This window comes from Cladophialophora bantiana (genome assembly GCF_000835475.1).
Source record: "Cladophialophora bantiana CBS 173.52 unplaced genomic scaffold supercont1.8, whole genome shotgun sequence".
Classification (NCBI taxonomy): Eukaryota; Fungi; Ascomycota; class Eurotiomycetes; order Chaetothyriales; family Herpotrichiellaceae; genus Cladophialophora; species Cladophialophora bantiana.
The window spans coordinates 1,488,945-1,516,908 of record NW_015971582.1 but is presented as its reverse complement, the minus strand read 5'-3'; the positions used below and the strand labels follow the sequence as shown (position 1 = coordinate 1,516,908).

General features: G+C 52.8%; 13 protein-coding genes across 13 annotated transcripts; 7 read left to right on the top strand and 6 right to left on the bottom strand.

Moving 5' to 3' along the window:
* Nucleotides 1-358: 358 nt before the first annotated feature.
* Z519_06200 (uncharacterized protein) lies at nucleotides 359-1,325 on the top strand (the record flags this gene model as incomplete). The annotated part of the gene is made up of 2 exons (XM_016763940.1): nucleotides 359-1,099; nucleotides 1,161-1,325. The coding sequence occupies 2 exons, from the start codon at nucleotides 359-361 to the stop codon at nucleotides 1,323-1,325; spliced, it is 906 nt and encodes a 301-aa protein (XP_016620264.1).
* A 1,427-nt stretch (nucleotides 1,326-2,752) lies between these two features.
* On the bottom strand, nucleotides 2,753-3,799 carry Z519_06199 (uncharacterized protein; the record flags this gene model as incomplete). Its single annotated transcript, XM_016763939.1, has 1 exon — nucleotides 2,753-3,799. The coding sequence occupies one exon, from the start codon at nucleotides 3,797-3,799 to the stop codon at nucleotides 2,753-2,755; it is 1,047 nt and encodes a 348-aa protein (XP_016620263.1).
* Nucleotides 3,800-4,307: 508 nt separating this feature from the next.
* Z519_06198 (uncharacterized protein) lies at nucleotides 4,308-5,357 on the bottom strand (the record flags this gene model as incomplete). The annotated part of the gene is made up of 1 exon (XM_016763938.1): nucleotides 4,308-5,357. The coding sequence occupies one exon, from the start codon at nucleotides 5,355-5,357 to the stop codon at nucleotides 4,308-4,310; it is 1,050 nt and encodes a 349-aa protein (XP_016620262.1).
* Nucleotides 5,358-5,978: 621 nt separating this feature from the next.
* Z519_06197 (uncharacterized protein) lies at nucleotides 5,979-7,230 on the top strand (the record flags this gene model as incomplete). Its single annotated transcript, XM_016763937.1, has 2 exons — nucleotides 5,979-6,267; nucleotides 6,344-7,230. The coding sequence occupies 2 exons, from the start codon at nucleotides 5,979-5,981 to the stop codon at nucleotides 7,228-7,230; spliced, it is 1,176 nt and encodes a 391-aa protein (XP_016620261.1).
* A 674-nt stretch (nucleotides 7,231-7,904) lies between these two features.
* Nucleotides 7,905-9,149, bottom strand: Z519_06196 (uncharacterized protein; the record flags this gene model as incomplete). Its single annotated transcript, XM_016763936.1, has 1 exon — nucleotides 7,905-9,149. One exon carries the CDS (start codon nucleotides 9,147-9,149, stop codon nucleotides 7,905-7,907), a length of 1,245 nt encoding a protein of 414 aa, XP_016620260.1.
* Nucleotides 9,150-9,735: 586 nt separating this feature from the next.
* On the top strand, nucleotides 9,736-10,795 carry Z519_06195 (uncharacterized protein; the record flags this gene model as incomplete). The annotated part of the gene is made up of 3 exons (XM_016763935.1): nucleotides 9,736-9,964; nucleotides 10,039-10,674; nucleotides 10,767-10,795. 3 exons carry the CDS (start codon nucleotides 9,736-9,738, stop codon nucleotides 10,793-10,795), a joined length of 894 nt encoding a protein of 297 aa, XP_016620259.1.
* A 257-nt stretch (nucleotides 10,796-11,052) lies between these two features.
* Nucleotides 11,053-12,612, bottom strand: Z519_06194 (uncharacterized protein; the record flags this gene model as incomplete). The annotated part of the gene is made up of 1 exon (XM_016763934.1): nucleotides 11,053-12,612. The coding sequence occupies one exon, from the start codon at nucleotides 12,610-12,612 to the stop codon at nucleotides 11,053-11,055; it is 1,560 nt and encodes a 519-aa protein (XP_016620258.1).
* Nucleotides 12,613-13,322: 710 nt separating this feature from the next.
* On the bottom strand, nucleotides 13,323-15,022 carry Z519_06193 (uncharacterized protein; the record flags this gene model as incomplete). The annotated part of the gene is made up of 3 exons (XM_016763933.1): nucleotides 13,323-14,666; nucleotides 14,722-14,833; nucleotides 14,892-15,022. 3 exons carry the CDS (start codon nucleotides 15,020-15,022, stop codon nucleotides 13,323-13,325), a joined length of 1,587 nt encoding a protein of 528 aa, XP_016620257.1.
* An 847-nt stretch (nucleotides 15,023-15,869) lies between these two features.
* Nucleotides 15,870-17,414, top strand: Z519_06192 (uncharacterized protein; the record flags this gene model as incomplete). Its single annotated transcript, XM_016763932.1, has 2 exons — nucleotides 15,870-16,190; nucleotides 16,326-17,414. The coding sequence occupies 2 exons, from the start codon at nucleotides 15,870-15,872 to the stop codon at nucleotides 17,412-17,414; spliced, it is 1,410 nt and encodes a 469-aa protein (XP_016620256.1).
* Nucleotides 17,415-19,408: 1,994 nt separating this feature from the next.
* Nucleotides 19,409-20,560, top strand: Z519_06191 (uncharacterized protein; the record flags this gene model as incomplete). The annotated part of the gene is made up of 4 exons (XM_016763931.1): nucleotides 19,409-19,510; nucleotides 19,564-19,605; nucleotides 19,724-20,276; nucleotides 20,337-20,560. The coding sequence occupies 4 exons, from the start codon at nucleotides 19,409-19,411 to the stop codon at nucleotides 20,558-20,560; spliced, it is 921 nt and encodes a 306-aa protein (XP_016620255.1).
* An 887-nt stretch (nucleotides 20,561-21,447) lies between these two features.
* Nucleotides 21,448-22,578, top strand: Z519_06190 (uncharacterized protein; the record flags this gene model as incomplete). Its single annotated transcript, XM_016763930.1, has 2 exons — nucleotides 21,448-21,965; nucleotides 22,053-22,578. 2 exons carry the CDS (start codon nucleotides 21,448-21,450, stop codon nucleotides 22,576-22,578), a joined length of 1,044 nt encoding a protein of 347 aa, XP_016620254.1.
* Nucleotides 22,579-23,494: 916 nt separating this feature from the next.
* Z519_06189 (uncharacterized protein) lies at nucleotides 23,495-25,330 on the bottom strand (the record flags this gene model as incomplete). Its single annotated transcript, XM_016763929.1, has 1 exon — nucleotides 23,495-25,330. One exon carries the CDS (start codon nucleotides 25,328-25,330, stop codon nucleotides 23,495-23,497), a length of 1,836 nt encoding a protein of 611 aa, XP_016620253.1.
* Nucleotides 25,331-26,077: 747 nt separating this feature from the next.
* Z519_06188 (uncharacterized protein) lies at nucleotides 26,078-27,691 on the top strand (the record flags this gene model as incomplete). The annotated part of the gene is made up of 1 exon (XM_016763928.1): nucleotides 26,078-27,691. The coding sequence occupies one exon, from the start codon at nucleotides 26,078-26,080 to the stop codon at nucleotides 27,689-27,691; it is 1,614 nt and encodes a 537-aa protein (XP_016620252.1).
* Between the last annotated feature and the right edge of the window lie 273 nt (nucleotides 27,692-27,964).

The window sequence follows — 27,964 nt, the reverse complement described above, 5'->3', positions numbered from 1 at the left end:
ATACGGAGGCTCAAACGAGCCTCTAACGAGCTGCACGAACTCACCTTTTCAGATTCCCTCCCTATCCCGCAGCTCGTCCAGGGTGCGAGCGTCTCGAGAAAGTCGGCAGCCTAAGCTTGGATACTACAATGGAACGTGACAGCAGATCGCCAGACCGTGGTGGTTGGTCCACTGGAAATTCATCCACCGAGGCGCAATGAAGCATATACCCATTGGGTGTTGGAGTTGGAAACATCGCCGCCCTGAGCAACTCTTCATCCCATCGAAGCAAAGTGTGGTTGTTAAAGGGGGTTATCTGCTGCGCACCGTGTACATCGATGGCTCAACTCTGCACCGCACAGGTGACATAAATTGCACCATGACCTTCGAAGTTATATCCGCGCCTTCTGAGATTACTGCGGCGATATTCAACGGCCAGCTGATTTCTACATCAGTTAATTCACAAGGAAAATTAAGTGGCGCTGTTGCGTTTATGCCTCCGACACTCTCGCTACCCAACTTTTCTGAGCGAAGGTGGTACTCCTTGCACTCTCTGCCCGAAGTTGACGAGGCTTATTCTGACGAAGCCTGGCCAATATGCTCAACCCCGTCGACAAGCAATCCTCAGCTCAACCTGTCGACACCCACCTCCCTTGATGCGTCTGATTACGGGTTTCACACGTCGTTGCTTCTCTCCTGTGGCCGTTTTGCAGCCACCCGTTCTGAAACATCCGCTTTTCTGAATGTCAGCGGCGGCTGGATCTTTGGACATTCAGTGTGGCTTAGTTCGACGTATTTGGGTTCGTGGATCGGTGGACCGAGTAACAAGACAGAGGCGGAAACATTCGTCTTCCCGAATGGTCTTGTTGCAGGAGGCAATTATGTTTTGACAGTCTTGATCGACCGCGTGGGCCAAGAGGAAGAATCACCGGGGACAGACGCGATTGAATCGCCTATGGGCATCCCCAGCTACTCACTTTCAAATCGGTCAAAGACAGACAACGCTTGGAAAATCCAAGAAAACCTAGGAGGAAAACAGTACTTGGACAAATCGCGCGGCCCACGTAACGAAGGAGAGCTCTTCATCGAAAGAATGGGCTATCATCTACCATTGCCTCCGGTAGAAGACAGCAGCGTTTGGCTGGAGCGATAAGCCACCTATTCTTGCTGGCTTCTCCCAGCCGAGCGTCGAGTTTCTCACCACCAACTTTACACTCGACTTGCTACAAGGCTACGACGTCCCGAAGCCCTTCTTGTTTGGAACAACTCCAATTTTGGCGGTCCTCACTACCGAGCCCTGCTTCGAATCAACGGGTGGCAGTTTGGAAAGTACATTTCTCATCTAGGTGGCTTATCCGGTCCCTGAATAGATGCCGGCACATGACGACAATCCGAATTGGGTTGGTGTGAGTATTTGGAGCAATAATCATAGCGTCGATGGTGCCAAACTTGAAAACCTCGATTTGGTACCCCAGATATCTGTCATGGGTAGCATGACGAGGCCATATACTGTACAGGGAGAAACGTGGGCGAGGGGAGACATGGCACACTGATCTAAAATAACTCACAGCTTTTGTAGGACATGCCATTTCTTCCATATCCGGCACGGCAGATTAGCATTCGATGGTATATTCTCAACGCTGCTCCAGTGCCCAGATCCTCATTTTTTCTCGCTGAGGCAGTGTTGTTGCAATGCGACGATCGAGCTTGCTTGGTCGAGGTTTGTTGGAGTTGTTTTGCGTCCGCTAGGTCTCTTTGTTAAATACACATATATATTGTAACAAGACAAGGTGACTGTGTGGGACTGGTCTTGGACTGGTGTAGGGGTAGCAGGAAGGAGATTTGGCTGGTCACATGTCAAACCAAAAAGGACTAAAATTGGCTCTGTTTATGCAGAAAAAGACCATGCTATTGCTAGGGGGTGTGGTGGACAGTTTACAGTGCTGGCAGTGTGCCATTCTTTACAGTTTGAACAGAGTATTCTATGTTTTTGATGTCGCCTACCTATTCCTGAGTGTTTGATTGGTCCTTTCCCACTCCTTGATGGCACCGCCGTGCTAGGCGTTCGTTGCCCTAGCCACTGCCTCTCCGGGTGGTGTTGGTGGTGTTGTTGTCCTGTCAGCGCCGACCAGAAACGCGTTCTCGATTCCTGACCTGCTGAACAGGCCCCTGTGCGTTGTTGCACGTGCATGCCAAACCCTAAAGTGCTCTGTTACAATATATACATGGAAAAGAAGGTAGCGTTCAAACTCCCCCTCCGTCAGTTCCTGTCCTTAATTCCGTCCTTGTCCTTGTCCTTGTGACCGCGAATTCCTGTCCAATAAATTCGATATTTGAGCGATTTGAGCGATTGAAAATGTGTATCCCCGCCATATCGTTGCAATTACAGCAGCGCCCAAATGTGCTTTTGAGTCAACATGCTTCATGACGGCTCTTAACTCTAGCTGATTCCATTTCTTCGAGGTAGAAACTTCCTTGTCTGTCTTAGGGAGTCGCTTGTCGATGCGAGGCCCCAACAGGCTCCAAGAAGCGCCCGGCATTGTTCGATTGGATTTAAGACCTGGCTAGTGAGTAGGTCATAGGAATCGAATGATTTTGGTCGCGAATGACAACTGTCAACTCTTCGCCTACCATTGGCCTAGAATATGCGCTGGCCTTCCAGCGACAGTACCGTCTTTTTCACAAGGTAAGGGAACCGCTGAGTCTCTTCTTGACAGAACCTTGACTTTCAGAGGATTTGGCCCAGCCCAGTCAGCATTGTAGTGATAGATCATTAAGCGGAGACGGCTGTCGGTGGTTCTTTGATGAGTTCGTGGAACAAAACAATGTTAGATCGAATCTTTGACCCTTCTCCACGATGGCCTTCGGAGTTTTCCCTGCAGAATTCTCGGGTCAAATTGGCCAGACAGTCATACAAGAAGGCCGCCGTGAATTGGGAGTCCCAGTCGCCGCGATCTGCGAGTTTTCTGGCTGCTTCGTCCAGGTGAGCGACGGCCTTCGCGGCGTCTTGAGGAAGTGGTGGAGGGATAAGGGTTTGGCGCCATTTCTTGCGACCTGCCTTCCCCTTACAACCTGCTTTTTGACGAATCTTTTTCATGTCCTTTGCATTCTTGCGCTTGTTCTCATGGTTGACGCAACCAAGGAGCGCAATCAACTTCGCTGCTTCAGCCATCCCCTTGGTTTTCACGGTCCAAGCAGGCTCCTCGCAAGCACTTTGAGTCCGTTCCCAGAGATCAAACGCGAGCTTTCTGGCCAGGTCGTTGTCGTGACAAAGGTAGTGCGCTGCGACAGCATAGTTACACAAGATGTCGATCGCGTACTCGTGGTTAGGAGCATACTGTTGTTCAATCTCCTCCAGGGCTCTTCCGTATCTGCCTAGAAACTGTTGTCGATCAAGGCCTTCCTTGTCCCGGTAGCGGTAGTAGTTAAGCCACGTGCTGAGGACGGTAGCATTATCGGGGCCAAGTTTGCTCGTGAGGGCCCGGGCAGTGCAGAGACAACCAATCCGGATGGTATCTTGTAAGTCACGAGGTGAGATTTGAAGGAAAGTCTTCAGAAGATCAAGCAGTCCCGCGGTGGCTCCTGTATTGACCACCTTCGGAGGACCCTGTAGTGCCTGAACAAATTCTTTGACCTGATCAGCAATGACATCAGGAAGCTTTTCTTTGGGATAACCCAATTGTGGGGGAATGCCTTGCAGGATGCGGCAGATGGTCCAAAAGTGGATCAACATGTACGGACTGCAGTCGTGTCGTGCATCCGCGATCTGGCGAAAGACGATTTCGTTGAGGATGTTTGTAATGATCGTTCTCACCCGCATCATGTTCTCCCTCGCTCGGGAGGAGTGTTTGTTTTTTCCAACTTGCACGAAATACTTTTTGTTTCGAACAAGGTCGGTCGCTCCCCTCACAGCGGCTCAAAAAGTTCTGCCAACTCCATTCGACCGAATTTTGCTCGTTCCCATTCCTTTCTAACGATGCTTTAGATCTCTTGCTGCATTTGAAATCAAAGAAACCCTTGACGTATTTATCGATGAAAAGGAGGAGTGAGATCTGAATCTTGTACGGATTAAGGTCGAGCCCGCGTGGTATGTGGCAAGGGTGCATATGTTCGCGTATGCAGGGTATGGTTTGAATTTCGACGGGTACTTCTGCCTTGAACGTTTGGAACTTGCCTTTTTGTTGCCTGCGTTCCTGGACGGCGCGGATTGTCGGCCTTTTTGACCGGATTTGTTCTTCCTGCACTCTGGCCCCTTTTTATTTTTAAGTATATTTTCGCTGCAATCATTCCATTAGTCCTGAAGTAATCATTTACGCCTTGATGGACACTCACGTCACTCTCAAATCAAAGAGGAGATGAAATATCATCTCTGTTTGCTTCATGCTACAGCCCAGATCGATGAACAGATATTTTATGGTGGGTATTCTTGTCTTCAAATCAGCTTTACAGCATTCGGGCATTTCCTGATATCCCGCTCGCCTGGGTGACCGTCGTGGCGGTGCGCCAGTCTGTGACATGATTAAATTATGGCAACTGTGAGAATCTTTCACTGCAATATTCCATGTGGCATCCATTTCGAGCCCTATACCGTTATTCCCAAGGCTGGTCGGTTGAATAATGTTTGGAGTCAAATCTGTACAAGCCGTCAACGGAACATCCGCAGTAACGCTTCGGAATCGAGATATCCGTTGCGCCTGAGCCTGCTGGCTGGCGGTATTTGTCCTCGGAGCCATTCGTACTGGCTGTTGGGACAGATTTCCTGCCGATAGAAAGCAATCCACAGGCTGAGTTTGGGCAGCTTGCAATTGGAGTCGGTTCGTATGGGTCCTGTAATCAATGCCAGTCGGGTAGAAATAGCCCTGCTGTGAAAATGAAGTCTCACGACTGACAGCTAAATACGTGGAGTGTAGGACGTGCATGTGATTGCCATTAGTCCAGGTACTCAAGAGACGAGAAGCATCCGACGAAAGCGGTTCCCGGCCAAAACCCTCACTGTTGCAACCGAGATCAATAGCTGAGGGTTCAGTTTGACGCGCCCAGAAGGCGGCATGTGTCGTTCCTGCCACTTGGAAAGATGATGGAGACCCCAACCCGTGAAATCGAGTTTGGGCCGGCAAATTGAATCGACTGCTGTCAACATCGGGCCTCACAATCCGGTTCATAGAGTCCGGCAGAAGATTAACGTCAAGTCCCACGTTGTTGTAGACGGAAACCCGCTGAAAAACGTCTCCCATCTGCGCTGAGGGGGCGAGAAGAGCATCGGTTGGGCCCACCGTGGCATGAATGTCATGTGGTGCTCTTTGAGAGCCTGATTGCTGGTCTGTAGGGAATGCGCTAGCCCAGCTCGAGGAGTCGAAATAGCCGCCATCAAGCTCCATGGCTTGATTAGGAGGTATATGGCTAGCCTCAGTGGTCGACCCCCATGTCCCGTAAGTATTCATGCAGCTGACGTGAAGTCGGCGCAGTCGTAGACCGGAGGTGAACGCCAGTCACCAAGATAAACGAGTTTAGAGTACAAAAAGTTGCGGAGTTTACGGAAGATACCCGGGTATTTGTTAACTGCACAGCAACACGAGCGGCTGAAAACTTGCTGCAACGGGATGCAAAAGGATATCAGGCGTACATCCTGTGCAACCCCAGACTGAGCCAAACAAGAGCGTAACTGGCTGAGCACTAAAGTGCGGGTGGAGCCCTCTGCAGTGATGCCTTAGTGCTTCATAGCTCGACTCCCGTGAATTCAATGGCCGAGCCAATGGTTATGGGATCTTGAGCCCTGTTGTATATCATTCCCCTTTGTAGTCTTCTCAGCTCCGCAAGGCAAGCTCCTAGATTTCAAGTATAAAGTATCTCGTAAAATTGCCCACCGAGATCCTAGTTGACTTAGACGTCTTCATAGCAAGACACCGGCGAAAAAGACCTGCCTGATTTTCTCTTACCTATATTCTGACCATTTTCTGTCCTCAGATATTTCCCCCGCGCACTCTCCTCCACAAGCAACGATGCCTTCGTGGTTTTCTGATACTTCGTCTTCGAAGTCTTCGACTCGGAAGAGTGGTTCCAAGTCGTCCCCGTCGCGCAAAACATCTTCCAAATCTCCCGAGTCCCGCAAGCCATCCGGCGCAGGGGACCGCTCTGCTGACGAGCAGGCAGGCCAAAAAGAGGTCAAATCTGTTTGGGAAATAGTCAAGAGCAGGAATGGCAATCCCCAAACCATGATTCTTGCCGTTGTCAAGCAGGAGCATGAAAAACCGTTGCTGAAACTTGCCAAGCAAGCCAATACAAAACCCCGTAGGTACCCTTGCCCAAAAAAATGATGCTGCTAGACAGTAGGAAGGCTGGATAGAGCGACTAACATCGACGACAGCAGGTTCTATGATCGTCATCGCCACACCAGAGAGTCTCCAGGGAAAACTCGATTATTATGCCAACAAAGGGTTCAGAATACTCCATCTTCTGGTCAGCTCGTTTGTCAAGTCCATCACTTACAGCATCTCCAAGGCCGTGAAGGACGTCTCCGTCGCCTGCTGCGGAACTCTCTTCACCGGACGACCCGACATGCTAAGTATTGGTAGTTCATCGACCTACTGCGACGTCAAGACCTGGGCCTGGGACCGACGGCCGGAGGGCGAGCTTCGCACTGGTGGCTATAACATCACCCACGGGGAGGGATGCCACTTCGATCTCAGCGGCAATGTCGACGAGGTCAGAAGGCTATACACTGAGCCACCAATGATGTCCACCATGACGGATGAGGATATGGAAGCAATCAAAGTCAGGTTCGGCGACTTCCAACATGAGAGCATGTCCGGACCACCGCGATCGAACACGGGTGGCAGCAGACCAGTGAGTTCAGACAGTGTGCTGCCATCTCCGACCCCTGGCACTGATGAGACAGAGAACTGGTTCAATAAATGGAGATCCCTACTGGCCGTCATCCTAGGCGCCGGAGCCGGTGTTGTTGGTGGTATTGGCGCAATTTGGTGTGGCGCTGGAGGCGTCTTCATCAAAGGGCCATTTGGCCTCTTCTTGGCAGCTGGATACTTCAACTGCGCCGCCATTGGGGGAGCTTGCATGGCAGGTGGTGTCACAGCTATTGCTGCTGCGGCCGTTGTGTATTTCGTTCCGTGGGAAAAGGTGTTCGCATATGTCAAGCAGACGCTGTGGAAGATCTGGGACTATATCTGCGAAGTGGTGACCTGGATCTGGGAGAAGATTAAGGGCATGGCCAGCACTGTAGTCTCCTTCTTCTAGGGAGAGGGCGTGTAGAACGGTGACCATTCGATGAGTAATACCGCGCCTGGAGCAACAGGCCGAGCAAGATATGGATAGGCTATTAGGTAGGACTAGGAAGTACCATGTTGGGCAAAGGGTCCGAATATTGATTGATTGTGCGAGAGGGAGAGGAAATTACCAGGCAAGCTGGTTCACATGGTGGGCACACCTACCCTACGAGGCACTCCTATAAATGGCACTTGTATTCAGCTTCGCTGAACATCGAGGGTATATAATACCACTTGATCCTCTTACGCTCCTTGTAACAGGGAGTGAAAAGGTGAAGCTGAGCGCGACAACTCGACGGAAGGACAGGATAGATTTAAATATGGTCCGGGTGGTCCTCAGACGTTCCGAAAGCCGCACCTCACCCTCTGTGACCGGGGCGTATTTGGCGGGGAGATTGAGATCGCCGACAACATACCTAGGGATGTAAACACTTCCTTCATCCAGGGGCTGTGTCGCCCGTATTCAAGCCATTAGACTGTAGTTTCAGCTTCCCCATCTTAGATGCAGGGAAAGCTCGAAGCGGTCAATATATGGAGTAGGTGAAGCTGTAGATTCGTTGATGTTCAAGACGCTGATGATGACTGACTTCAATAGGTGGAAGGAATAGTTCTTTCTGCACAACCGTCAGGTCCCCAAACCTCTGTTTAAGAAATTTGTACGGCCAGGCTGTCGCCAATGTCCAGTAATCCTGCACGCCCATTGCCGCCCTCACTTTGACTGTCTAGGTTTTTGACGGATCGATTCTCGCACGCTTCAGCGAACTCGATGGTGGCTTCGTAAGTCTCGCTCTCTGAGCCAACAAATGTCCCAAAATGGATTCCAACGCTGTTACGTGACTGGACGTCGAGATGAATCGCAATGGCATCTGCCGGAGAAGCATGGAGTGCTGCGGGTATGTCGTGATGAGACAGTCGCAGCCCCATATAGGAAAAGAATCCCAGAGTTCCACCGCGCCATATAGGAATGAAAGAAAGATCGACAGGGCCGAATTTCTCCCCAATCTCTCTGAAAACGGGACAGACAACGTCCGACCTTGATGTCCTGCGATAGCCTGTATCACCGGCATGATAGATGGTCCCTCGTCTAGTCGCCTGAGATTCGCTTGATTCGTCCTGTGAGCGAAGAAAACGCTCGACGACCCAGCCACACCAGAGTGTACGCCCCTGATCGACGGGACTCCGTGCAGAGTTATGCTGGGCAGGCACACATGAGAATCTGAAAACGACTTGATCGGTCGACACTGGCAGTGATTGGACACCGAAGTCTTCAAGACTGTACTCGCGATTCTGCCACCAGTCCATCTCGCAGATCTGTGCTTCTGAGACTCCAATAGATGACATCCATTGCCCGATGCCAAGTCCAACAAAAAACTTTGCCTGGGTAAACTTCTTCACAATCTCCTTGATTGAAGCAGCGTCCAGATGGTCGTAATGATTGTGGGAAATAAAGACTGCATCGCAACCTGGCAGGTCCCCGGCTTGACAAGGAGCTTGCTTGAACCGTGCGACACCGCTATTCTGCGTCGGTCCCGCTCGCATGGAAAAAATAGGATCGAAAAGAAGCCATATGCTCTTATGCTCGGGATTATCGAGAGGTGGCAGCTCTACCAGGGCGCTTGCATGGCCTAACCAAGTTCCGACGACACAATCGGACTTGTCAAGATTCCTCCTTCCCAGATCCGCCTTACCCCAGTCTGGAGTGATGACTTTGAGTTGTCGGGCCCTTTTATGACCACTGAGCTCATCAGAGTACCATCCAAGGGGGAAGGACGATTGCAACAGTTCGGCCCATGATGGCATCCATGCGGATGGCCATGGATTGATGAAGGCGTTGGCGGAATTGTTAGAGTGATGTGCGGGGCGTGATGATTTACGCTTCAAAGCAGACATGGTTGTGGTATTCATTGCAATTCCACAACGGACATCGCCATAATGATGATATATATTTCACCAAGTGCGGCAGGGAGAGCAGAGGAGAGTGAAGGGAGAGAGGAAAGAGGTTGGAGGCAAGTTAGTGAGGCTGGTAGCGGTTAGTTGGCGGTGAGACGCTCGAGGGAAGGGAGGCGTCATAGCAGCGGCCGAAGTTGATCCATTGAGGGAAAAACAATGACGACATGATGGTAACGATTCAAATTCATCTTGTACAAAACACCAATAAAGCTGCCACGTCCATGTCTATGTCCATATTCATGGCCATCACCACGCGATGGAGTTGTTGCAAATATTCACTTTTGGTACGTGACAGGTTGGAGCCTCCCAGCCTACGCCGTGCACTGCAATGTGACATGTCGCTCACGGCCTATTCACTACTGCGGGCAGTCGCCTGCGCGAGAAGACAGGGCTTCACGACCATTCACTCTCACTTCACTTCACTTGCTAATGTTTGTTTGCGGCTAATTATGACCGTCGTCCACTGCGACTTTGCTTTGACTCTCTTCTCAATTTCCGAAACACACACCCTTGACCAACATCGACCATGGCTTCTCCACCTGACCAAAATGGGTTGAAGGTGAACGTGATGGCGAGGCAATCGCTGTACATCAATGTCGCGGATCCGGTGGCCTCCCCTGAAACTGTCCAGCACATGATTCTAGAACAACTTGCGCGGCGCGGTGTCAAGCTGAGCAGCATACTAGTTACTTCAAATCCGGGCAACATGTCCGGTCTGCAAATCGGTCAAGAACTAGCTACTAGAGCAGTCAAGGGTACCTTGCCTCATCACGCATCACGGGCCATGCAAAACTTCATAAATCCTTCATTGCTGACACAAAAGAAACAGATAGTGCTGTATTCCATATGTTCAACTCGAATCCCTCGCTTCCATCTTGGGACAAATTGCCCGAACATGAGGGGCAGACCTCTTCCGCCCAGCAGCTGGACGTGTTGACTCAAAAGCCGATCACTTGGTTCTATGATCCGATGCCAAAAGCTGATTCGACACTCTCGTCCGCTTATTACAGTCCTCCATTTGCCTCGAACCATGTCTCTGTCGCTCCTGCCAAAGATGATCAATTTGAGGCTGATGATGGACCTACTCCTTCAACCTCTGTTTCAAGAACGCTCTATCGTGTCAGAAAACAAAAGCCGAAGCGAGGGAAACGCGGTCCAAAGCATGCCGATGCATCACTTGCGAGGCCAAGAACACGCGCTCAGAAGCGAGCTGCCCTAGAAGCTCTAGAAGCCCAGATGCAAGCCAGATCCAACAGGTCTGAGAAGCGCATCGTGGCTAGCATCCAGGACCCGTTTAATTTTGCAAGCCGCGTCGAGCGCCTCGGCATCAAACTAGCTCTAGACCAGTACGGGCACAAGAGACAACAACAATTGAAGAAAAGACTGGCGAAGGCCACGGAGAAGCGTTGGAGAGGCCAGCCCAGAGACCTGACCGATGACGACAAGATGGACGTGATTACCAAGGGTGAGCGCTCTCTTTCTGTTTTCTTTTGTAGTCTCGATTTGTTCGGTTTCGGTCGTCGAAGCGATATACCAACTAACCGCCTCCCCGCGCAGAGCTCGAGAAGGCTTTCGAGAAGCTGTGATCCGACACGCTCTCCTGGGAAACAGCTCGACAACGTCAGCATCATTTCTTTCAGCCGCGGACCTCCCTTTCAGAATTAATAGTGTGCGACGCGGTGAAGCAGAGTGGTTCACGAGCTACGCAAAGAGGTTCAGGGCTTGGATGAGATGAGCATTGGCTATGCAACGAAGGAGGCGAGAATATGCATGCATGCTTGAAAAATCAAATCGCCGACGCACTCAAATTCGCCGCGTCTGCCTTGTCTTTGTCTAATTCCTTCTAGTGAACAACGTTTCCATTTGCCTCCTCCACTGCCGCATCCTCAGGCACACTGATCCCCCATTTCGTGCAGATCCTTCTCGCCACGCCCTCTCCGCTCCACCACGCCCCGGTCGTCGTTCCCAATGCAATAAACGGCGCAGTGTGTTCGCCCGCCAACCACAGGCCCCGTTTCCACATCCCGCCCGCGTCGCGCATGACTTCAATGTCCTCGTCGCCCCGCTCGAGCCCGACTTGGAAATTACAGTACGAGCCGTTCCCCGCGAAAGGGTCGGCCTGCCACCTCGTCATCAGGAACGATCTGGGCTCGCAGGCGGGGTCGACGTGGTTGTAGTTGGGCAGACGGGAGTAAAATGGGGATGCAAAGCTGTCGAGGGTGGCGTTATATTCTGTCGAGTGGCTAGGGAGGTCCTTGATGGAATTGACCAGATGTGTACCGCAGGGTCCGTAGATGTAGAATAGCAGCGTCGGATGGGCGCATTGCGGCGGTAAGTGAGCGAGTGAGACGACGGACTGGTTCCATGCTTCGTCCTTCGCGTGAGGCACATAGGCCGGATCATGGAAGTGCGTGAATATAGGATAGCTCGACAGGCTTTTGGGGTTCTCCTCCGTGTCGGGAGGAGAAAGCCAGAAGGCGGACGGGAAGGTCACGTAGAGCTTCTCCAGGCGGCCGTAGTTGATATTGGAGATGGCCGAAGCCAGTCTTGGTGGCAGTGCCGGTGTGAAGGCCCGCGTGTGGTGCCGTTTTAGCCAGCCCAGCGGGCAGGTGATGACGACTTCGTCGAAGTTGGATTGGTCGCCAGATGAAGCTGTAACGGTAACCTTGATACCGTCTTCGTTGCTGTTGTCGGACGTTGTTTCGAAATGAACGACTTCCGTTTCGAGTCTAAGGTCGACTTTACTCTCGTCTGTCGCGGAGCGGCCAATTTCCTTCAAAATGTCTCTGTAGGTTCCGGCAACGAAGACAGTCTCTCCCTCGATACATTCTTCCAGGAAGAAGAATTTGAGACTCTGTTTCTCGACCGAGTCGCCCACAAAAGGCCCCCACATCTGCGCTTCGTGCAGAAGGTCTTCTCTTCTCCGTCCACTGAGCTCTTTGTCCGCATCAAGCTTGGATTTGAAATACTCAAAGAGACTCACTTGGGGGTCGATGTCGGCAGAGTGCTCGTCGGAATACTTGAAAGCATCGACGACCATTTCCCACATTTTACTCGACAGCCAGACGGCTTCAGAGTCAGATCTCCTTCTTCCCTCGGTGTCGAAAAGCGCCTGGTGCTCTTCTGGTTCCAAGATGGTCAGGCCGGTCTTGTTCGCGAGATGCATAATGGGATTCCCCTTAGTGCCGTGAATCCAATTTGGCCCCATGTCCATGAGGTAGCCACCTGATTCCATCTGATGGACTCTCCCGCCGATACGGTTTCGGGCTTCAAACAGTGTCACCTTAACGCCGCTGCGGGCGAGGACGTCGGAGCAGCGAAGTCCTGCAATGCCTGCGCCGATAACCGCCACGTGGGGGATTTTGCTAGATGGCAGCGTGCTGGTGTGTCGCAAGACTTGCATGTTGGAAGGGGGTGGAGAAGGCAAAAGCATTGGACCATTCGCATTGCCATTGTGCGCACTGTTAGCAAGGTCCCGAGAGATTCGAGACATACAATCCAAGTTGGATGTTCAAGGGCGACGTTGGTGCAACGATAAGAGATGTGGAGGAGGAGTGTCGGCCCTGAGCGAATGAGATACGGCGTCTCGACAACTGCTGTGCTCCCTGAAATTTGGAGGGGCTGTACTTGAGCAGGTAGGAATACAGGGTTCGGTCTTCAAAATTATAGGAATGTAAAGAGTGATGCTGATATTCTCCGAGGGTGTTTATCAGTATTAAGAGCCCAACTGGATGAGGGACACGATGGCCTTTGATTGGTGGTCGAGCCATCGATTTGAGATCGGGGCGTGATGGCTCTGGATTGTCGCTGCTGCCCACGTGGCTTTCTACCTTTAGGCACTTGCGGTTGCCCGCCAGGCACAAAAAGAGCAAAGAAATAGAAGACAATGATCCTTCAACAAACATGACCTCTTCAATTGATTTCCAATAGCGATCATAATACATTGGGTTGATGATCCCTTTCCACCCCGGACTGGCTGCGAACAGTCCAAGCAGATAAAACGCAAATATCCCATGCTCTTTTTGTGCTATCTCAAACATGCCTCCGTAATCAAACAAATATCCTCCCTGGTCGGTCATCCTGTGGCTTCCATCCATATCTTCGCAGGCCACTTCATCTGGACCAAGCTCCCTGGCTGAGCGAAAGCAACCCCTGCACGCAGTCGAGCTCTTCACCTTTGGCCTTCTCTTTTGTCGGGGATTGCTGACTATGAAAGCCTTCGACATGGCGCTTTCGTGAGGAACTGGCATCCGGGAACGTCATCTCCTCATTTTCCTGCAAGACCGGCCGTTGACGTGCGCTGGGCTGCGTTCTGCGTAAAGGATGCTCCGACAGTCTCGTGCCAGGCGCCCAATTCTCTTTGTCCGAGTCTCCAGATGGTGATCTGACGTGGCCGTGGACAGGCTTAGATTTGCAAGTCGATGGCTCTGCCGCCGAATCCAGGCCTTGTAGACGCCCCAGTGAGGACTTTGCGCGAGATAGCTTCCGTCTGGCTTCCTTCGGAGTGGCCAGGCGAGCATTGGTCTTCGACAAAGATGGGCTGAGGGCCTGCAGACGCGGCTTGAAATTGTTTGATCGAATGAGGTTGATGGCGCTGACAGCAGATCCCGCACTTTCGGCTTCAGCCTGGGTCGAAAGGGCATCTTTAGTCTTACTATCGCAGTAAAACTCCCAAGTTCTGGCGTCCCGAGATCGGCCAAATCCAGCTCCCATGCCTTTAGACCCTGCCCCTTGTGCACTCTCGCGGAAAAGCTCCACACCATTCAAGGCACTTTTGCTGCGGACCAGGGGCGCCTTTGCCCTGTTATGTGCGGTTGGAGCTGAAGCCCGTGGCTTTTCTGGGGATGGTGTGGGCTCATTGTTCGTCCGAACCTTGACAGCTCCATCCACAGTCATTGCCAGCCGTACAAAACTCGACGTTCTCACAAGAGGTTCCTTAGAGACACTGATCCCTCCGGTCTTTCCTTGTCCCTCCGGCCCGTGACTAGGAGGTTTTACTCCGGTCATCTCATCGTGGCCTCTCTTTCTAGCGCTTCCCTCGTCACTGCTACCTTCCAACCGGGTATCACAATTCTCGGGCACGTCCTTTTGAGTCTCATCTGCAGGCGGCATCGTCCCAATGCTCAACCCGCTCTCCTCAAAGCTGGATGGCGGCGTGATTCTGCCGAGGGTTTCCTGGGAGCTATGCCTAACGCTGGTCTCATCCTCTGATGGGGTTGGGTTGAGAAGATCGTGAATGCTTGAGCCTCGCGAAGCGGGTCGGTTGATTGGCTCAACGGGCGCCAGAGTTGAGTCGGGATGGGGCAAAGAGACGAAAAGGTCCTCAGGAACTGGAGATGAGCTCATCTGGGCAGGAACAGGGCTCGCAGCATTGTTACGTAGGTGGGCAACGAGCTCATGAGGCTGCAGTGGTTTGGACCGACGACGGTCATTCTGGCGACGGTTCTGGAACCATATCTAGAAGAAGGTCAGCTTCCTCGATACCAACTGGTGATTGCAGGAGGGTGCCCACCTGAACTTCTTTTTCGCCGAGTGCAACCCGGCTGACTATCTGGGCTCTTTCGGCCTTGTCTGGTTTGGAGTTTTGTTGGTACGCGGCTTCGAGAATGGCACAGTCCTGGGGACTATGGACGATGGTTAGAAGACATCTCAGGGCAGAAAGCGTGGGGTAGGTCAACCAACCTCGTTCTTCTTCTCTTTGCTTTGACCGCTACAGATGACTCGGCGGAAGCCATGTTACTCGAATGGAGTTGGAAGCCATAAGGAGGTTGTTGAGGCGCTGGTTCTGTCGTGTTGCGTGCATCTCGCCCCATTATTGCAACGTGAAACGAGGTATGGAGTGCAGGAAGACGGTCAGAGGCGCGACAGCAAACAAGGTGTGTAAAGTGGTGTATTAGGTATCTAGTAGTTTTCCTCGGCGGCGCGGTTGTTGGTTGAAGGCGCGTCACGTCTATGCCAAGATAATGAGATCAACTTGACCTCGGGACCCACTGGTTCTGGGTACGAGGTACACCGACCCTCCAACAACCCTCACCTACCCTTTGGGAACAGGTGATGCCGCCCTGTGCTCGCCCGCCGCGGAGGCCAGCAATGAGGCAAAAGCAGCGTCTGAGAGTCAATGCGTCTGGGTACATAGCCTCAATGCGACCACCTTCCCCCTATAGGCAAAGTGTCTCTTGCCCAGGGGCTCTTGCCCATCAATGATCAGGCTGGCAAGCCATGACAAGCCCGCAGTATCTCACGTACACGGGTACCGGGTATGCTGGCGCTCCGGCTTGCCTGTCCCCTGACGTATGTGCCATTCGTTACCAGGTCTAATTCACGATGCCTCCCACCGAGCGAACTTCTTCGCAGACTTTGCCCGCTGTCGACAAGGCTGGAGTCGTAACAATGTAGGTACAGCAGTGCATTCTTAAGTTTTTGGATAGTTTCCCTGCCTAAAATTGAATATTTATTCTATCACCACAATGAGCAAAACGGCAGTGGGCCCCATTCGCGCTGTCTCACCGCAAACGGTAACCAATCACCAGGGGGAGAATCTCAAAATAGAACATCAACCCCTCCAGCTTGTGTTCACTACCACTGCCTCATGCTCCCCTTGAACCAGAGCTGGGATCTAGTTCCAACTGCAGCCAATAAACTCCTATCGGCGCCTAAGACATGGCGCGCAGGCGTAACAATGCTTTTCCAAATGCCTTGTACGGGCTAGTATATCGGGATCTTGGGTCATACGCCTCTTTGAGCAATTCAATCTATCTGAGCATGAACGCAAATTCCAGGGTTTTGAATGCTTCGAGGAACGGTCAGGAGTATTCTAGTGCCGCCAACTTTCCCCTGGCAGACAGTTACAACACTTTAGTCCTTAGCGAGAACTCCGCGGCTCTTCTCGACTTACCACTTCCTGCCTACATTACTGAGATTCAAAGGAGACTGGCCCCAAATGAGACATGGCAAGTTTCCGCCGGTATCGACGCCATTGTAGTGACACGAAACAAATCAATTACTAGTCTCAGGCAAGATCAAATCTTTCTGGACCAAACGACGCTATACTCATACAATGGTTTTGTGTCGGAGTCATTGTTCGAAGCCACGGCGCCAGGCTGGGGCTTTGGATAGATATCCGCCGACACTCCCGAATTAGGGGACGCAGATTGTCTAATGGGCAGTTTCGGTAACGACTCAGTAGCCGCGCCATCTCCAATAGGCTCTACGAGGAACGCGTCCGACGATATCTACCTCAGTTTCATAGAGTCGGCGCAAATGTTCAGCATTCGACGGCAAGGCTGCCATGGGAGATGGGAAATCACTCAATCCGAAGTGAAGCTCCTGGAGGGCCTCTGCTCCAACCAATCGGCAGCCAACTCGAGCGTTCTTCACGATTGGCAGACAAATCCATTCGCATTTGATGTTCTGCCGGTCTTGGTAAACACCATTGGCATTTTCAGCACGATTCGCCCTACCTCTCCCTGGAAGCAGATATCTTATGTGGTGGCTGCAGCAAACACATGGCGGGCTCGTTCTGCTTTCCTCAACTATGGGACACCTGACACAGGGTATATCTTTCGAACGTACCCGGAGACTCGATACGCGCCGCGAGGCCAGATCATCGCGTCAACTAGGCCAACACTTGATGCAACTTGGGGGCTATATCTGGTGTTGATGATCTCCCCCATCATCACAATAATACTGTCCATTCCGTTGCCAGTGCTCTACAGCCTACCTATCGGCACACCCTTTGGGTTGGTCTCGATCCTGGCTGGCATCGATCGAGACACCCTAGCCTTGGTTCAGGGAGCGGGATTGTCCGGGGCACTTGGTCGAGAAATGAATCTTGAAATTTCGAGTGAAGCGGTGCCCAACAACAAACCAGAAGTGATTGCTGAGGCCAGCTACAGGATCAGGTATACCCTCTCCGAAGGTTTGAGAAAACCCATCGAAGCAGGGATTGAACGGGGTCGAATTTATGAGTATCTGCGCTTCAGAAGCAGCAAATCGAGGATTTCGGACAGGCTGTTGCATGGGCTGAGCTATGAATTGTCAGGCTGGGGGGCTGAGAATAGTTGTATGGATTCTTCCCGAATTCGTCAGACCGTCTGTCTCTCATTTCATCGGACACCATGTTTACGGTCAAATCAAATTAAATCCTACGTGACTCATAGGTGTGATCTCTCTATTTCGTTGGCGCTGTACACGGGGGAGGAGTGAAGGGTGAAGGGTGAGTAAAGGTGAGAGGGTGATGCATAGGTTCAAGAGCGGCACGACCTGGGCGAGCTTTTTCCTTCTCTTTGGCCGCCAAGACAATGAGATCTACTCGACCCCACTGGCACAGGCTGCACCAACACTCACCTACTGTCTTTGCACTGGCACTGCCTGAACCGCCATCAATAGACAAGCTGTCTCTCTTTCTTCGGCAACCAAAACGACACCCGTCGCATCCAGCATCCATCGCAATGGGCTTACCCAGTAGACCTCACGAACACCTGACTGCTATCTCAATGGTCCACGCTTGAATCCTCGGGTGACTGCACCCGGCCCCATGGCCTCGACGAACTGCCAAAAATCTTCACTCCACACTGGTTCTCGGCCCCCCTTCTTGCCCTTCCTGCCCATCCTTCTCATCGGGATCCAGCGCAAAACTTCCAAAGCTTTGACTTTTACGCAATCCTTTGGATCTGTCAGCCCACCCCAAGGGCAGGCTCCGTGGGTATTTGTCGGTCGAGGGATTATTCTCAATGCGCTACTTAGACTGACCAGGGTGGTGCTTGGATCAGCCCTATCGCGACGAAGACGCGAGAAAACGTGACCGCAACAGGGCCGAGGTCGTGCGCAATTCCTCTCTTAGATTTCGGCTTCAAACCATCTCTTGACACCGAGTGCCACAACGCTTCTGCAACGGACAGAAGATTGTTAGGCTTGTCTTCAGCCGAGATCTCAGCCGTTTCAAGAGGAGGATTACCCATGTGGCGATTGTGACGTTGATCTCGGCTGCTCCGCAAAGCAGTGATGGACGATGACGACTTCTGTCTTGGGATTCGAAACTCGTTCGTCGAGCTCGGTTCCAGTATCTCTATTTCCCCTGGCGCCAAAGCCAGGTTGTACAGATCCCGAGATTCGGACGCTAGTTGGTGCCCAAGGCCCGGACGCAATCATGATGTGCCAAAGGCTTTGAGGGAGGCTGCGAATCCCGCCGCGGCCGTCTTGCGCACTTTGGCGCTTGCTCCAGTGGCATGAGGTCGCAGCAGGCAGCAAATTCCCTTATTTCCATCGAGTCACTAGAGATTACGAGTCAGCAAGTCAGAATCACCATACGGCTGAAGAGGGTCCTGGCATTGCGGGATGGACCCCCATGGTCATTCCCGCGGCGGGCCTGATAGGGCTGACCAACATCCTCTGGCTTGGGTCCGGGATACCACTAGCTTCTACCATTGTTGCACCAACCACTTCGTACGTTTTAAACCTCGATCAAAGTACACAGATCCGTCGCGACACTGAGGTGCAGAACCTCAAACCTCGGCAGGCTCCTTCAGACTTACTGTTGTGTGTAAATCCCACCAATGGTGGCATTGCTGCTTGTCGAAGATGCGACAATTTTCTGTTCTTATCGACTTCGTCCTCGACTGTTAATCTTCCTCCGAGTGGACTCTATTCCCTGCCTGTTTGATGTGCACTGCACCGTGGACACCGGTTTGTTCTTGTTCCAACCACCGAAATGGCCAAAAGGCCATGAAGCAATCCACTCCCGCGTGACTGCCGGAACGACTCATCCCTAGCAGACTTCCTTCGACGCCTACTCCTCTGCCTAGCATTACTCTTGGGACGGCCACTATCATTGGCAAGGAGTGATCGAGAACTTCTGTCCTTGTCTGCCTTGTGTAGCCTCTTTCCCCCCGGATCTAGGCCCCATTGGTGGTCTATTCCCATTCTCTGGGTCCACCACCTGGGCCTTAATACTCCTGCTTGACCCTATCCTGGCTGAGAGATCAACTTATATTCACCCGTCATCCACTGATATATACATCTGGCTAGGCAGCTTAGGCGTCATGCAACTGCATGTGCTTGCATAAACGCACCATCTCCTGATATTGGTGCAATTGATTTGACTCACTGCAGTATAGCGACCTTGCCACGATGCTGGTCTCGGGCAAATATATGTCCAGATGTTTGAACCCAGAAATCACCCTCCTGGGCACAGCGCAGCCATGATCAAAGTCGCAATCGTTGGCACCAACGGGTTGGCTCAGTACATTGCCAACAGTATCGCGACACAGACCTCTCATCAGTTCATCATCCTGTCTCGAAGAGTACGTGAGCGTCCCGGGCCCCGCTATTTGTTAGCAGTAACTGACGAACGAAGCCTAGTCCAGGTTTGACAGCAAGAGGATGGCAGGTGCTCCAAGTAAGTTGTCCGCTTGTTTCCGTTATATACAATGTTGCGGATGAAGGATATTTGTCTGTGCCTGCGCGCGATGGCTATCATCCAGAAATCCGCTTTCACTGACATTGCGGTTGACCAGGTTGATTACTCAAACCCTGCAGACCTCAAGTTCAAACTGGCCGGTGTCGACACTGTCATCTCAACAGTCAGCGGCAATGCTCAACTTGCTCTGATCGATGCAGCAGCGGCAGCCCACGTACGTCGCTTTGTACCCTCCGAGTTTGGTGGGCCTCCTTCTCTGCGTCCACAGAACGATCTTCTTGACAACGGCCGTCGTGCAGCCATTCTTCGGCTTCATCAACATGAACCTTCGGGCATGCGGTTCACAGTCTTCACTTGCGGCGTCCTCTACGAGAGATTCGCTCCAGGAGGCATGGCGGCCTCACAGATCGGTCTGCGAAGTAACATCGGGCAGGAAGGGGACTATCTGATGGACTTCCGTCGAAGGCGGGCACAGGTCCCTTATCTCAACAGCGCCGGACAGCCTGCTACAATTTGCATGACATCGGCTGCTGATGTCGCGAGGTTCGTGGTCGCCGCCCTGGACTTGCCTTCGTGGCCGAGAGAATTCCGCCTGCGAGGCGAGCGACTGTCGGTACGAGATGTAGTGGCCATCGCTGAGGAAATCCAAGGTACGGTCAAAACACCGGCGGGATCCCTTCCAACACAGTCCACAGACTGACTAATTGCAGGCCGGCCATTTGAAATCTCGGGCCATACGAGGAGCTCGTTACAAGACGCATTAACCTACGCCCGGGCCGTAGGAGACCATGCGCGAGAGACTCGGGTTCATCATTTGATCGCCACGGCCGAAGGGCGCTATGATTTTGTCAATACCAACCTCAACCAGCTGGTGGGAGTCCGGCCAGAGAGCTTCCGCGACTGGCTTGTGCGTGTGTGGTCGTCAGCCACCTGAGACACAGTGCAAGGAGGACCATCCCGACAAAGGGAGACAAAAGTCATATCCTGTGAGCTGTACAATATGAGGCCAGTTGCCGGGTGGGGCGAGCTGCTGCGCCGCAGCAGGATTGAGATCTTCATGCGCCAGTTGGCTTATGAAACCCCTTACGAAATTTGGATGCCAAAACGGAAGCCCAACCGCTGACCGAGCCAATGCCGCCGACCTGTACCTGGCGATACGCATTACGAATGACGTACTCCAAAATCGGCAATTGGATCAAGGCGCGATACCCATATCAAGCCCTTGTAGGCAGCTGGATTTGTTCCCTTGTTGCCACCCAGGGGATGATTCGCCGAGGTAATGGCTGTGACGATTCGAACCACTCCACCACTATGCATGCCCTCCACACATGGCTACCTTCGGTACCGGTACATGTGGGCGATCTACCCCCCTCGCCGTTCATTTCCTTTCCTCGCTTCATTACCAACGAGCCACAATCCAATGCACAGTTTGCTTATCAAAGCCTCCTCTGCTCCGGGGAGCCTTTCTCTACTCCAGGGAGCCATTCACTTCTGCTAGGCCGAGACAACCTTCTGACCGAACCGCGGCCGCACGCCATATTCTCGACTTCTATCACTGTGTTCTAGGTATTTAAGTTAATGATATCATGAGAACTTCATTTTCTCCAACCGCTTTCAACGTTGAAACATAGTCGTCTTTAACTTTTCCACTACCAGATACCAACCGTAGATCCTGATCGCCTACAACTTTATCTCCCTGAAAGACTACCTACGGGCTTGTCCATTGACACCCCTGTGCAAATCACGCATAACACTGACGAATACCTGAGACGAGAATTCTCCAAAATTTCATCTTCCCAAGGTCGAGTTTCAAGATTCAAAATGAAGGCCGTTGTTATCAAGGGCAATGACGTCTATGTCGACCGGGACCGTCCCATGCCTAAACTTCGCGACGACTACATCCTCGTCAAAACCGTCGCCGTGGCGCTCAACCCGACGGATTGGAAGCACGCTGCCTTCGGCTTGGCAGCCGATGGCTGCCTCTCAGGGTGTGATTTCTCAGGAATCGTCGAGGAGGTCGGTCCTGCCGTGACCAAGTCTTTCTCCAAAGGTGACAGGATTGCCGGTGTCAGCCATGGCGGCAACGCAGTCCAGCCGGAAGACGGCGCCTTTGCCGAGTACGTCGTTGCAAAGGGAGACATTCAGATGAAGATCCCGGATTCCATGGGCTTTGAAGAGGCTGCTACCCTCCCGCTCGGGACCACCACTGTTATGCAAGGACTCTATCAAAAGGCGTTGAAGCTCAATTGGCCCACCGACCCCGTCAAAGAGAAGACGTATGTTCTTATCTACGGTGGAAGCACCGCTACGGGCGCCTTAGGCATTCAGTTCGCAAAGCTGTGAGTGTCCCAATCCCATCACCATCCCCTCATAGGATGAACAGTAAGAGGCTAACGGTGGGTTTCCAACTTTTCGGGTTTCCACAGATCCGGATACACGGTCATTGCCACCTGCTCGCCACGTAACTTTGACTATGTCAAGTCGCTCGGAGCCAGCGAAGTCTACGACTACAACGACCCGCAAGCTCCCTCCAAGATCCGCGCATCGACCAACAACAAGCTCAAACTGGCGTGGGACACGATCAGCGAGAAGCCCAGCGCCCAGTTCTGCGCCGACGCCCTGTCCAGCGAACCGGGCTGCAAATATGGCAGCATCCTGCAGGTCACTTCCCCGCGCGAGGACGTCGAAAGCACAACCACGTTGATGTACACCATCTTCGGCGAGCCGTTCAAATTTGGGCCCCACGAGTTCCCAGCCATCAACGAGGACTTTGAGTACGCCAAGAAGTTCATGGCCATGGCGGAAGGGCTGCTTCGGGACGGCAAGGTGAAGGCGCACAAGCAGAAGGTCGGCAAGGACGGACTGGAAGGCGTCTTGAAGGGGATGGCGGATCAGAAGAGCGGGAAAGTGAGCGGTGAGAAATTGGTGTTCCTTGTCGCTGAAACGCCGTGAGAGTGGGAAAATGCCCTTTTTGTTCAAATCCTGGGCAAAGCTGGACGATCTTTCGATTGAGCAGAGCTGAGCCCTCACTTCGCATACCAACCAATCTGTCTTTGCTTGGTTGGCTTCTTCCCTGCTTGCGCAGCAACGTCTTGCCATACTATTACGAGCATTACTTGGCCAAATAAAATCTCTCTCTCTCTCTCTCTCTCTCTCTTTCGTTCTTTCTTTCTTTTCTTTGCTCTATCCTGCTCCGGGGCGCACTCGTTGTAAAATCCAAGTTCTTCGTTGATGTCGATCATCAGTCCAATCAATTGCCGCGGCGGTGATTTACCCCGGTTGTGAGAGGGGCGGGCCTCAAACATGGAAATCATGACTTTTGATGGCACGCTGGTATATGCAGTGCCGCGCAGCACTGCACGGCGGACACGGCGTTGCGGCGGGAGGCGAAGCGGGAATTCGGTCGAGAAGGAAGAGGAGGAAGATGAAGATGAAGATGTAAAGGCAGACTCTCAGAGTCACAGGGCCAGCTTCCACTGAGACGGCATCTCGGCGTGAGTGAGTGAGTGAGTGAGTGAGTGAGTGAATCAATCAGGGGGTGATAAGAATTGACAAATCTCTTCTTTCTTCTCGAGGAATCTCCTCATCTGGTACTGATATGTACATACGGAGGGAACAATCAAGAATGTCACGACGTGTTGAACCTGGAAAATGGCACGACAGCACCAATCTAAACTGTCGGACAGTCCCAGGCTTCTTCTGTTGCCTCCCAACCCAAAGACATGCCGTCGCTCTTCTATGATTCCCCAACCCCGAACTTCACGCTCAATGTAATGCCGATTTGAAATTCATAACCACCATCATGATGCCTGACAACCATAAAGCAAACGCTGCCATGCAACTCGAAATCGATCTATCGTCTCTCATCTCAACCTCTCCTCTCTTTCTCCCTCAAAGTCCGCCTTCTCACGTCTTCCATCTCTGCGAGGATCACCTCATTAAACTCGTCCGGACCGTCAAGATACAGATGATGTCCGGCATTCTTGATGATGACAACCTTGGCGGAACCGTGGTCCTGGTCCCTCTCTTCGGGCGAAGCGGCGGCCAGAGCGCGAGCTGTTTCGGCATCGATTTTCTTCTTGGCCGCGTACCCTCCCGAGACGTCCATCCAGTCGTTTTCGCCGTACATTAACACGACCGGGATGCCCCTTTCTCGCGCTAGATCCTTTGAGGCCGAGGAGGACGGGGTGAAAGTTGAAAGAGTGTCATTTTGTGCAGCTGAGGATGATCCCGGAAACTGCTTTAGCTGGCCGTTTTCACTGATCTCGTGCGTCGAAGCCGTGAGAGGCTGTCTCCCCACACCTCCGATCCGTCTAATCAATGGACTCCTCGCAAATGCTCCTGGAGCTAAGATGTAGGCGAGCGCGTATTCCCCGCTGCCTCTCAGCCGGAACAAAGAGTAGCTATAGTCATGCAATGCCAAGGCTTCCTCAGACGGCAGATGTGAGAAGCGCCGAGATGTCCACCCCGAGACGAGGCGAGGCCCTAGGGGACCTGACCATCGAACGAAACTGAACGGCGAGATGTTCGCGTCCCAGAGGTAGGTGAGCCATTTCGGTAGAGGGCGACGTGGGGGAGGGGTCGAGGCCTCTTCAGATGACGAATTTTCTGTCGACGAGGTATCTTTGACCGGGAGGCGGTTTGGGTTGGGCTTTTGCTTCAACTGGGCTTCCCTTTCGGTGGTTTCATTCTGCATGGCCGAATCTGGCGGAGGCGGCATAGCGGCGTGCGTGGCGTAAGGATCTTCTGGTATTCCCACGGGGCTTGCCAGGATCAATTTATTCAGTCTCCCGGGGTATTTCAAGGCATAACACACGGCCATGTATCCCCCCATACTGTGCCCAATAAGCGTCATCTTGTCGATCTTCTTCTGCACCCGCCACTCCTCCAAAGAGTCGATAAACCAATCCTCTGCCTCGGTTATTTGCGCCTCCCTCGTCTTGGATTTTAACTTGAAAGGCGGTCTCGAGCTGCGACCCATGCCGAGCATATCTAGTGCGTAGAGTTGCCACCCTGGAGCGCGGGAGAGCGGCTCAAAGTTCTTGTAGAAGAAACCTAGACCCGCCCCGTAGCCGTGCAGAATGACTAGATTATGCTCCGGATCACCTTCCTCGGGGACGTTGCGTACGACCGAGAATTCGTTTAAGGCGCGGTTCTTCCCCGAGAGTGGGACGAGGCGAGAGTGCCATGTTCGAGGGCCGAATGGATCTGTGATTGAGTTCGTTGAGGTGGTGGCTTCTGGGGAAGCACTCTTGTCTATGATGACGGTTGAATTATGCTGTGAGGGAGGCGCAGAGTTTGTCTTTGCGTGCGTGGGTGGTGGTTGCAAATGTGGGACAAACGTGAGCACACGGTGTTCTGCTTGAGCGGCGGGCAGAGCAGTCCACCATTGTGAGAAGCCCTGTTTGTATGACAAAGGGAACAGGTTCTCGAGGCGAGATCTTCGTGGGTTCTCAGCTTGGGCGCGTTGGGAGGCGAGGGGACTGTGCTGGGTGCGGGACTGCACCTCGCTGTCCGAGTCGGCGGTCGACGCCGACGTGGACATGACGGGCGGATGGTGGGAGGTCGGAGGGAGGTTGAGGTCTTCAGGATCCGTCGACAGAGGCGCCGATGCTGTAGAAGACTGAAATCGACGCGGGTAGGTGATGGGGGATCGGGGGGCTGCCTCTAGGAGTGGAAGTGCTGAGGGGAGAGTTCGTCTCATATACGAGACGTTGACCACAAGTGATGGCGAAGCAGGGGAGAGCAGTCTATTTCAAGTAGATGGCTGGAAGTCTGACATTGGAGCTGGAGCTGTGCAGATTAGGCAGAAGGCAAAGCATAGTGAAAGCGAAATGAGCAATGAGCAATGAGCGTAGGTCGAGGCCCCCCCCCCAGAGGCAGCGCGAGATGCAAAAAGCAGAAGCAGAATTCTTCACCTTTCCGCATTCTTGCAACGCCGACATCATCGACACGGATGGAGACGCAAGGAGAAGCGCCAAACAGCCGCCATCAGCCACTCGGATTTCGATTCAGCCGGTTGAAGTCACTCCTTGCAGTCATCCGATCCCACCCCATGCACGCCGGAGTTAACGAAGCTCTCCATCTGGATTCTTCGTCCGTCCTCATGCAGACAGTAAGAACCTGAGATTTCCCTCCTCGAGCGTTAATTTCGGTGCCTGGCGGTCGTCATCTCCTGCAGGAACCATCCTGCCCTCCGACTCACTTGAAACCCCTCGTCCGACTTAGCCTCGTCACCCCCAACCCTCCCCCGATCCGAGCACACGAGACTTGGTGAGAGGACAAGGCGCAAGATCAATTCACCTCTGGCTCGATGGTGTAGCGGTGGATGGGAGAACAAGCCGAACCACTCCTCTCATTCCTCCATGGCACTACAGTAATCGACGTTGAAACACCTCTTCCTCGTCCCACCACCACCACCACCACCACCTCCTCCTCCTCCTCCGCAAATATGGCCTCGTCCGAATCTCGCCTCAACCAATTAGTCAAAGGCGCACCTACGACTGATCTCCGCCCTCTGCCCTCCGCTCCACTACACTCTCTAGGGAAACAATCCTCGGAACAGTCCTCGCTCGATCCTCACCTGGCGTCCTTACCTTCCTCCCCTCCCCAGATCTACTTGAACCTCCTAATTCTCGAATCCTCCCTGCGTGCACAGTATCTGCACCTCGTCTCCCGTCGCCGGCTGAACACTTTCTTCCTGCTATTGCTGGCCGTTTGGAACGGTCTTTTCTTCTACGCCCTCTTCCTGCGCCCTCGAGAAGATGGCACCGGCCTGGGCGGGTCCGTGTACTGGGTTGTCGAAACATCCGAGAAACTCGCTTTGATGGGCGGGATTGTCACGGTTCTTTTGGTTTGGGGCACGGGACAATGGGAAAGAGGTATCCGCTGGCCCAGAAAATGGTTAGGGACGACAAATAGAGGTTTGAGGGGTTTCAATCTGCGCGTGGTTAGAATTCGGGGCAAGTTTTGGCAGGAGATGCTTGGACATCTCTCTTTTTTGCTTCCCTTCGGCCTCTGGCGTGAAGCGGGAGGCTCGGATTGGCACCTTGTCGAGCACGAAAACGGGCTCGTGATCGAAGAAGATCTCGCCAAGGGAGGGGACAGCATCATGCTTCTCCTCCTCCCTAAGTCTTTCTCTCCAGAGTTTCGGGAGAACTGGGAAGAATACCGCACAGAGTATTGGGAAAAGGAAAACGAACGAAGGGCAGGGTTGAGGAGGAAATTAAATGCTCTTAGGAGAGCAAAGGCTAAGGAAGCCGGAGGATGGAAATGGTGGACGGGGGCATGGCGATTACAATCATCTAGACATCATGGCCAGAGACGGCATCATGACCTGGAGAAACATCCTCACTTGCAACATGCGCAGGGGACGGGTTCACATCGCCCAAGTTTGTCAGAAAAGGACGCTGTTTCTCATGCTCGAGCATTGAGTGGGACAGCCAGCAAAAGAAGGAGCACCAACCTCGACTCGGATTCTACGCACAGCCGGAGCAGACAATCGTCGCGCTCGTCCACACCACATCTTGAGTTTGACGTGGCCACTGAACGGCCCCTCTCAGAAAGGATGAGGAGAGGAAGCTCGGTTAGTAGCACGGCCAGCGTCAGAAGGAAACCGCCAAAGGACGGGCGCAGAGACAAAGACGGTAACAGAGAACGTGGAGGCGATGGCACGCCGCTGGGTACGCCGCTGTTGAGTCCTTTGACCAGCGCTGGTGGAGAAGATGACCGAGAAGAACGAAGGCGTAGGAGGAAAGAGAGGGAAGCCGCTCGCAAACAGAAAGAAGAAATGGAAAAGGAAAAGGGGAGGGGGAAAGAGCAGCACGTCAAACAGGAAGACTCTCAGCAAAAGAGGAAGAGCAGAATCAAGCAGGAACCCACCGCTGTCAGACAAGAGTTCAAGGCCGAGAACGACAGTGGCAATGGCAACGGGAAAGGCTACGAAGCAGGAGAGAGCAGTGTTCCCACCACGCCCAAGAGCGAGGGAGGATTCTCTCTTGACATGGCGACCACTTCGGCCAATGAGGCGGATATCAAGACCAAGACCGAGCCAGAGGTGGCCTGAAGCTCGAGCCAGGTACGGGGAATATGATGAATTTCCTCCCGGTACAGGACTTGGTGGAGAACGACTGTTATATCATGTCCCCATAGTTCGAGGTGGAAGAAACGTTGTAGAAGATGTACTACTGGTGCCGTCTAATCGGTGCCTAAACGACTGACTACCACCCAAGTCCTGATAACCGAACCATGATGTATAAAGATGATGGCCATCCAAAAACGCTTCCAAGCGTTCTTATCCAACAATCCACGCCCACATGCAACTGGCATCCCGACCGGC